Source organism: Mesocricetus auratus, unplaced genomic scaffold (assembly GCF_017639785.1).
Source record: "Mesocricetus auratus isolate SY011 unplaced genomic scaffold, BCM_Maur_2.0 Super-Scaffold_100011, whole genome shotgun sequence".
NCBI lineage: Eukaryota > Metazoa > Chordata > Mammalia > Rodentia > Cricetidae > Mesocricetus > Mesocricetus auratus.
The window spans coordinates 75053566-75063829 of NW_024429195.1; the positions used below are offsets into that span (position 1 = coordinate 75053566).

Here is a 10264-nt window from a genome sequence, read left to right on the forward strand (position 1 = left end):
GAGAAGGAGCTGTGGTCAGAAAGGAGCAGGAGGTAGTGTTTGGGAAAGGTTTGCAGCACGGGGGTGATGTGGTAGAACTTCCTGCGCTCGAGGCTCAGTTTTGGTTCTACAGAGATGGCTCAGGCCTTCCCTTCAGCCTGACGAGGATCTAAGTCCAGAGCGCCTGTTCTCTGCTTCACCATCGCTGCCACCTCACTGCATTGCCAGGGTTCTTTTACAGTCTGTCCTGGCTTTCTGTGCATGGGGGCCCAAGCGACTCAGGGTCTCTCGGTGAGTTGCTCTGTCTCTGCTTCCAGTAGGTTATATACAGTTACCCCTCTCATTGTGGGCACAGAAGGGCAGTGGAGGGCACTCAGTCTTTCCCATTCTTTAGCTCATGGTAGCTCCTCTCTGTGAAGCTTCAGAGGCTTGGTTCCCCACCATGAGATGTCGCATGCTCTATGCCTTAGGGACTCCCTTTCAACCCTTTGTCTTTTCTCCTTATTTTTAATAGATGCACTCAATGCAGGTCCAGGGGAGGAAGTTGGTCAGTGCAGACTTGACAGCAGAGGCCCTTGGGATTCTAAACTCAGTGGCCAGTCTCCAGTTGACCTTTAAAGATCTATAGACATTATAACTAGTTGTCTTCACTTTCTCACAGGAAACTTCTCCTGCACAGGCTCAGTCTAGAGTTGTGGGCCTCTTTTCCTGGGAAGAACGTGTCTTTTCTTTGATTCTAGTTTAAATTTCTTTGTATTTGCAACTCTGGATAGTTCTAACAGTGACAGTTTCATAAGTGTCCGACCTTGTTCTTGGTATTAGTGCTGATCTTTCAAGATTTTCATTTGTCAGGCAGGTTCTTTGACTCTGTAGTTGCTGGGTTTGGGTTTTGAGGAAGTGTACCCTAGTTTCCCTTTACTCTCATGTAAGTCTTTGCCCTTGTGGGACAGCACCTGGAGTCTGGAGTCCTCACTCCAGCTTCTGATCTTGGTCGTCTTTCACCAGTACCCCAAGAATGTCCAAGTGCTCTCTGCTCCTCAGCTGCTACTATATCTTTGCTTTCCTGTCATCCAGTCCAGTACACGTACTAGCAAGGAGCTCGCAGGTGTCTCCTGGGGACATATACATGAGGCTTGCCTTTCTATAGGTCTGCTCTCTTTAGGATCTCAAGCCTCTCACCTTGACTTTCTTGGTAGTCACATACTCTCAACAGGGAAGGCTATCTCAAGCTCCAGGCCCCTGATTTGCCGTACTGAAATAAATACACCTGCAGGATGGAAAAGCAGAGATAAGTATGGACCTGATCTAGGATTTTCCTTTTGTGCAGGACGGTAAGTTTTGAAACCCTGGCTATGACAGTGGTTGTCTGATACCTTTTTTCTTTTGTTTCTCTTTTGTTGTATTCCTGGGAACCGTACCAAGGTAATAGGCAAGCACTCTGCTAGTTACGCCACCAACCTTTCTAATACCTTCTTTCTATTCTAAATATATAATTCTAAATTCTTCTTAGCTTTTAAATTTTCTATTATTGTACTGGAGACTAGACTCAACCCCACGTGCTCTAACCCTGAATATATCACTAACACTTTCTGGTTTCTAATACAGCTTTTATCATACTGAAAGCTAAAGAGAAGAAAAATTAAATATTTTATACTTGCAACAAGAAAATCAAGTTGCATGAGGAATGCATCTAACCAAAGATGATGGTCTTTATAGGAAGAAATTGTCTTTTTATTTACGGTTTTTTTAAAACACTTTTTATTATATGTTTAAATTAGAAACAAGCTTGCTTCCCATGTCAGTCCCAGCTCTCTCTCCCTCCCCTCCATGCCCACTCCCCCCCAGCCTCCCACCCAATCCCCATACCATTCCTCAGGGGATCTCCAGAGTCTACCATTTCATCCAGGGCAGGGCCTAGGCCTTCCCCCATGTGTCCAGGCTGAGAGAGCATCCCTCAATGTGGGATGGGCACCCAAAGACCATTTGTGTTCCAGGGATAAATACTGATCTACTTACCCAAGGCCCCATAGATTACCTAGGTCTCCTCACTGACATCCACATCCAGGGGGTCTGGATCAGTCCCATGCTGGCCTCTCAGCTATCAGTCTGGGGTCTAAGAGCTCCCCTTGTTCAGGTCAGCTGTTTCTCTGGGTTTCACCAGCCTCGTCTTGACCCCTTTGCTCATCACTCTTCCCTCTCTGTCACTGGGCTCCAGGAGTTCTGTTCAGTGTTTAGCTGTGGGTGTCTGCCTCTTCTTCCGTCTGTCACTGGATGGAGGTTCTAGGGTGGTATAGAAACTATCTTCTTAAAATAATATTTATAAATTCTGGGGAATTTCATACAGTGTATTTTCCTTCCATATCTATCCTATCTACCCACACAACTTTGAATTTTCTTCTTTTTTAAAAAATAATTCTATTTATTTATTTACTTTTACCTCCCTGCCACCTTCCTTGTCCACCCGCCCCCCCCATCTACTCCTCCTCCATTTCTATTCAGAAAAAGAGCAGGCCTTTCATGGATGTCAACAAAACATGGCATATTAAGTTGCAGTAATACTAAGAACCTTCACGTATACTAAGGCTGGACCAGACAATCCAGTATGAAGTGTAGGATCTGAGAAGCCAGTAAAAGAGTCAAAGACAGGCCCTGCTCTCACTGTTAGGAGTCTTTCAAGAAGATCAAGCTATACAACTGTCACATATATGCAGAGGGCCTAGGTCAATACCATACAGGCTCCCTGTAGGAGTTTTAGCTGGCCATCCTTGTAGATTCCTGGGGCATTTCCTTGTGCCAGGTTTTTATCATACCCTGAAATGCCCGCCTCCCCTTTCCAGTAGTCTCTTTCAGTACACCCCCCTTCGTCCCCATCCCAACCTGATTGCTCGTGTTCCCATTCCCCACCCATCCTCAGTCCATTCAAATCTCTTATTTCCCCTTCCCAGGGAGATCTGAACATTCACCCATGAACTCTCCTTGTTACCTAGTCTCTCTGGGTCTATGGATTGCAGCATAGTTATCCTTTATTTTACAGCTACTACCCACTTAAAAGTGAGTACATACCATATTTGTCTTTCTTCATCAGGGTTACCTCATTTAGGATGATTTTTTTCCTAGTTCTATCCATTTGCCTTCAGATTTCCTGGTGTTCTTGTTTTTAGCAGCTGAGTAATAGTCCATCGTGCAAATGTACTGTATTTTTTATCCATTCCTGGATTGAGGGACATCTAAGTTGTTTCCAGATTCTGGCAATTACAAATAATGCTACTGTGAACATGGTTTACCAAGTGTCCTTGTGGTATGTTTGAACATCCTTTGGGATATGCCAAGGAGTGGCATAGCTAGGTCTTATGGTAGGTTGATTTCCAGTTTTCTGAGTAACTGCCACACTGACTTGCAAAGGGGCTGTACAGGTTTGCACTCCCACCAGCAAAGCAGGAGTATTCTCCTTGCTCCACATCCTCTCCAGCATGAGCTGTCACTTGTGTTTTTTATCTTGGCCATACTGACAGGTGTAAGATGCAATCTAAGAGTCATTTAGATTTTCATTTCCCTGATGGCTAAAGATTTTGAATATGTTATGTGTTTCTTGGCCAGTTGAGGTCCTTTTGTTGCCTTTAATCCCAACACTCGAGAGGCAGAGGCATGAAGAGCTCTGTGAGTTTGAGGCCAGCCTGATCTATGGAGTGAATTTTCTTCTTTACTGTACAGGCCACAACTATTCTTGAGAGTGTTGTCCAACTACTTTTGGGAGTGCGCTCTGCTCTGGAATGTGATCAATGTCCCAAGGTCATGTATTGATCCATGTCTATCGCCATGCACAAAACTTAAGTACAAATGGATCAAAGACCTCAACATAAATCCAGCCACACGGAACCTCTTAGAAGAGAAAGTGGGTGGTACCCTTGAACAAATTGGTAAAGGAGACAGCTTCATGAACATAACACCAGTAGCACAGACAGTGAGATCAACAATTAATAAATGGGACCTCCTGAAACTGAGAAGCTTCTGTAAGGCAAAGGACACAGTCAGCAAGACAAAAAGGCAGCACACAGAATGGGAAAAGATATTCACTAACCCCACATCTGACAGAGGGCTGATCTCCAAAATCGACAAAGAACTCAAGAAGCAAGTCTCCAAAACACCAAAGGACCCAATTAAAAAGTGGGCTACAGAACTAAATAGAGAAGTTTCAATAGAGGAGTCTAAATATCTGACTCTGCTTCCATCAGCCACTGGATGAAGGCTCTGGGATGGCATACAAGGTAGTCCTCAAGCTTGTTATTGGGGAAGGGCATTTAAGGTATTCTCTCCACTGTTGCTTAGTTTGAAAGTTGGTGTCATCATTGTAGATCTCTGAAAATCACACTATTGCCAGATCTCTCCTCAAACCTATAGTGACTCCCTCTATTATGGTATCTGTCATCCTGCTCTCCTCTGTTCTTCCCCTGACTTGACCTTCCTGCTCCTCCATGCTCTCCTCTCCCCTCCTCTTCTCCCCCTCTCTTTTTCCCAGCTCCCTTTCCCTTCTCCCCCTGCCCTCAATCTGTTCAGAAGATCCTGTCCCATCTCTGGGGTACCATGCATATCTCTCTTAGGGTCCTCCCTTGTTTCCCAGACTCTCTGGTGAGATTATAGGCTGGCCCTCCCCTGATCCATGTATGTCTGAAATCCATAAATGAGTGAGTACATATCATGTTTTTCTTTTTGTGACTGGGTTACCTCACTCAGGATAGTTTCTTCTAGTGCCATCCATTTGTCTGCAAATTTCAAGATTCCATTTTTTTTTCTGTTGAGTAGTATTCCATTGTGTAAATGCACCCACATTTTCTCTATCCACTCTTCAGTTGAGGGCCATCTATGATGCTTCCAGGTCCTGGCTATTACAAATAATGCTGCTATGATCATAGTGGAAGAGATGTTCTTGTTGTATGAATATGCATCCTTTGGGTATATGCCTAAGAGTGGAATGTGGTAGATTGATTCCCATTTTTCCTGAGGAATCTCCATATTGATTTCCAAAGTGGCTGAACCAGTTGGCACTCCAACCAGTGTTCCCCTTTCTCCACATCCTCTTCAGCATAAACTGCTATTGGTGTTTTTGATTTTAGCCATTCTGACAGGTGTTAAGATGGTATCTCAGAGTTGTTTTGATTTGCATTTCCCTGATGCCTAAGGATGTTGAGCACTTTCTTAAGTGTCTCTCAGCCATTTTAGACTCCTCTATTGAGAATTCTCTATTTAGTTTTGTATTCCACTTTTTAATTGGATCCTTTGGTGTTTTGGAGACTTGCTTCTTGAGTTCTTTGTAAATTTGGAGATCAACCCTCTGTCAGATGTGGGGTTGGTGAGTATCTTTTCCCATTCTGTGGGCAGCCTTTTTGTCTTGTTGACTCTGTCCTTTGCCTTACAGAAGCTTCTCCGTTTCAGGAGGTCCCCTTTATTAATTGTCAATCTCAGTGTCTGTGCTACTGGTCTTATGTTCAGGAAGCAATCTCCTGTACCAATTCATTCAAGGGTGCCTCCCACTTTCTCTTCTAAGAGGTTCAGTGTGGCTGGATTTATGTTGAGGTCTTTGATCCATTTGGACTTGAGTTTTATACATGGCGATAGACATGGATCTATCCGCATTCTTCTACATGCCAGCATCCAGTTATGCCAGCATCATTTGTTGAAGATGCTTTCTTTTTTCCATTGTATATCTTTAGCTTCTCTGTTGAAAATCAGATGTTCATACGTGTATGGGTTAATATCGGGTATTCAATTTGATTCCATTGGTCTACCTGTCTATTTTTGTGCAAATAGTAAGCTGTTTTCAGGACTATAGCTCTATAATAGAACTTGAAGTCAGGGATTGAAAGTTAATCTTAACTTTCATTGGGAAACACAAAATACGCAGGATAGCCAAAACATTTCTGAGCACTAAAATAACTTCTGGGAGCATTGCAATCCCTGACTAACAGTAATAATAAAAGTAACAGCGTACTGACATAGAAACAGGCATGCTGTTCAGTAGTGTAGAACTGAGGACACAAACTTTTCATATACCTGTAACCATGTGAGTTTTTGACAGAGTAGCCGAAAAAGACAGGAGAACAGACAGCATCTTCATGCTGGGCAGCTTGGGTTGCTGCATGTAGAAGAATGAAAGTAGATCATTCTTTTGTCTTGCACAGAGCTCTACTCCACGTGGATCAGGACCTTGACATCAGGACCTTGTTCTTCTGACTCTGGTAGACAATAGGGCATGGTAGGGACAGGCTTGAACTCATTGCCACAGGAGGGGACTTTCTGAGCAGATCCCAGTAGCACAGGCGTTAAGACCAACAGCTGACAAATGGGACAGCAAAAGACATCATTTGAGTGAAGAATCAGAAAGTCTCTATCAGCGATATATTTGACAGACGGTTAGTATCTAGAATATACAAAGAACTCAAAAAAAAAAAAGAAACACCCCAATTAAAAAGTGGAATATGGAGCTAAACACAGAGCTTCCAAATGATGAAATACAAATGGCTTTATGTTACCTCATGAATAGGACTCTTAATCCCATGGCCAGCAAAGGAAAAATTTTGTAAATCTACAGGTGAGGTGATGCATGCCTATGATCCCAGCATCTGGGAGCAAGCAGATCAGAAAATCCAAGCTAGCCTGGCCTAACAAGTGAGATGCTTTCAAGAAAACTACAATGAATAGTAAGCTATTCATGAAGAGCAGGATCAGTGTATGAACTCAGAGAGGTACTCAATCACTTAGCTAATCAAAACTGGGAGATTTAATGTGACACCATGTCACTTTCATGGCAAAATACTGTGGAAAGTGTACTAACACCTGGCTTTGGTGAGGTGACAGAGCAAGAGCAGAGCTCTGTTGTATTGGTGGTAAACAAATCCATCCATCTACCATTCAGAAAAAGCCATTCATGTGAGTGCATAGAAGTAACAAGTCTATACCCAATGTGTCACCTGTGGACACTGGAATGTATTAGTTGAGGAGCGTATGTGTGAGAGAGAGTGTGTGTGTGTGTGTCTGTGTGTCTGTGTGTGTGTGTCTGCATACAGTCACTTATAACAATGTGGGAGTAATGAAAATTCAATACCTCATGTGCTATCTATGGACATTGGAACTTGTATGTTGAAGGTACATACAAGATTGCCTGTAGTAAATGGGAATAATGAAATTTGAATGCAGTTCAGGTGTTAGTTGCCAGGAGCATGGGCACAGGGCACAACAAGTGGATTGCTATATAAGAGTATGGCACTTGCACACATGGGATCTCTAAACTGTGTCATAAACCACTGTAGGCCTCCTAGGGTTTGGTTTAGTTTTTTTTTCGTAGCATTTTAAAGCAGTCAATAGTGCAAACATTAAGTTACATTATATGTTATGCAGATACACTTGAAAAGAAAAGCATTTCTTTGCTCAGTAACATTCAGACTTAAGATTGTCTGCAAGAGTTAAGCAGTGCCATCAGATGGGAACACATGGGAGCTTCCATGATTTGATAGTGTGTGCTGTAATGTATTGTCATTTTATTTATAGTTGCTAATTTATTGATTCCTTTATAGGCATGAAGTAGTTAGAGCCAAACAAATGGCTCGCTTCTATTGGCAGTCCTCTTTTCAGTAGCTAAGACACTGACAGTGGCTTTCTGGCCTGCTTACTAGTCTGTCTCTCCACTGTGGCCCTTTCTTTAGAAGGGGTGTAGCACATTGAGACATAGAGGAGGCCAGCCCGGCTGGCAACCGGTTCCACCCTCTGAGGGACTTTAGATGAATTACAACTGCTCTGTCTCCATTTCTTCATTGAAGATGAATGAGTTCCTCAGTTTTCAAGAATCACTGTACTGCCAGGCACACAGTACATATCACTGTGCACTGGCATACCTGTGATTAATACTTAGTCATGTAAATACTGAAAATGCTTTGTGAATGGTCTAGTGTTGTTACACTGTACAGTTTTAACAGGGCTTTATATTTTTCCTAGGGAAGCTTGCCATAGGGACATTGTGAATTTGCAAGTGGAGATGATTAAACAGTTTCATATGCAACTGGTATGTATAGCAAGCAGTGCTAAAGAATGGGGAGTGTGTGGACCTGGGGGGAAATCCATGAAAAACCAATACATTTGTACCTGTTACGGCTAATTGCCACCTTAACCGTGAAGTAGATCTTACTGCTCACCTACTTTAGAACTTTGGATAGTTGAGGCTTCTCACAGATTTGTTCTTTGAAGAGTAAGCAAAAAGATTCCCAAACGTGTGACTGTAAATCTTCCAGATATTTAATTTCTCTGGTAATCTCTGTGGTTAAGTCCAAGAAATACCATTTAGCTAGTTAATTGAGCATAAAAGGAATGACAGCTGAGTGTGTGTCAGACACAGCCTGCTGAGTAGTGTGAAGAGCCACTAATTTAAAAACCATTTCCCTGCTTTTCCAGAATGAAATGCACTCTTTGCTGGAACGGTACTCCATCAATGAAGGCTTGGTGGCTGAAATCGAAAGGCTTCGAGAAGAAAACAAAAGACTACGGGCCCACTTCTGAGGACTCACAACACCTTAATTTTTTATGATTTGGGAAGTTTCTGGCAACTGAGAATGACGCAGAATCAGTATTGTTTTCATGACCTTGACAGTGGATTTTGCAGTAGGCACTATTCCATCTCTGTCAGACATACTTATATTTTTATATTAAAAGTGCACAGAATACCATCTTCCTACTAGGGAAGCCAACAGGATCTTTATGTTCTGATTGCCTTAGCTATACACTAAGTGCCCTTTTCCTAAGAGAAGAAAATTTGCATATAAGGGTATTTTTTATGTTTTGTAAATGACTAAAAACATATTTTTGATGGACAATTTGTATCCCAACTTTTTTTAGGTAGTCAACATTTAAAACATTTGGGTACCTTCTCTTTTATGAAGAAAAAAATTTTAAAGTGGCAATTGGATTTTTTCACTCTAATGATAAGTAATTATTTGGTTAGCATGATGACATCAGGTATGACTTTATTTATTTATTGCTTGTGTGTGTGATACATTTTGAAGCTTTAGTTGTACAGATACATAGTGCCTTTGGCATTTCTGTCGCTGTATTCTGTTTCTGAGGGATTTCTTCTCTGGCTACCTAACTTTACATATGAAAAACTAATACAGGTTTGGAAAATTCAAGAAGTATACATATGCGGATTGTCTAATGAATTCATGGTATGCAAAATCATACAATAAGGCTTTAATCACCATGGCTCAACTTATAACCAATGAAAATTCATTGTAAGATGCTAAGTATCACAATATTATTGCCATTTTTTCCTTGCAAGTGAAAAGCATAGATTTTTTTCTGTCTTTTGTACCATTAACTTTCTCTAATTATAGTATGCTACAAATAGTAGTTTTCTATTGCTTGTCTTACCGTAGCATTATTTATACAGGTTCATCATGAAAAGAATTTACACATTGGAGCAGGTGGTCATGCTCATCTGCCTCTGGTGATCCACAGTTTGATAGGATTTGATTAGGAGAGCTACTCATCCATTTACATTCTTGTTGCCTCTTGCCCAAAGATTTCAACTGTGTACTTTGTATATAGGTCTGTTGCCCAGTTTTGTTTTCTGGGATCAGACAACTTACTAAAGTGAGCTTAGTTTGCTAACTTTATGGGTTTCTAAAATTATAACAGGTATAAGGATGTATTTAATAAATATAAACCTATGAATAATTATTTCCAAAAACAAAACAAGAATGTGACTTTTCCCAGGTGATGCTGTAGTCTTTTCTTGGCAGATATGGAAGCATTATGACTTGTAACAAGTTTCCTTATATGTCACTCAAACAAGGTTAGAATGCAGAAGTACTTTGTCTACATGCTATATTTTAATCTATTAATATTTTCCTACTCCCCTTTTCTATAGGTGTATATATTGTTATTAAAAGGGATCTGATAAAACAATTTAGTAACTGTATGTGTATAGATGAAGCACTTGTCATGGATTAAATGCTGAGTACAGTAAATAAATTTTTTGTATTCAAAACAGACAATCTGAACTTGAACTTTTTTTCATCTGACTGAAATGGAATAATAGGGATTACCTTACCTTCCCATTGGAAATTTGAAAACAAAAGACAAAGATGTGCAAAATAGTTATTATGTGTTAGCATTAGGCCGCACAGAACAGTCATCCCTGCGAGATACTCAGACAGATGACAGCAAATTTCTTAAAGCCAGCAAGGAAAATTGAAAAAAGAAGTTGAAGAAAAAGGACTCAGAAGGAAAAGGATGTCATGGC

General features: G+C 41.2%; 1 protein-coding gene across 3 annotated transcripts in view; it reads left to right on the forward strand.

The window, feature by feature from the left end:
* Positions 1-10013, forward strand: part of Nedd1 (NEDD1 gamma-tubulin ring complex targeting factor) — a 44815-nt gene extending 34802 nt beyond the window's left edge. For all 3 annotated transcript variants that reach the window (XM_040755055.1, XM_040755056.1, XM_040755054.1), the window contains exons 14-15: positions 7966-8032; positions 8419-10013. In XM_040755055.1, coding sequence (XP_040610989.1) covers positions 7966-8032; positions 8419-8523 — 172 coding nt within the window. In that variant the 3' untranslated portion in view covers positions 8524-10013. The remainder of the gene's footprint in view (positions 1-7965; positions 8033-8418) is intronic.
* Positions 10014-10264: the final 251 nt, after the last annotated feature.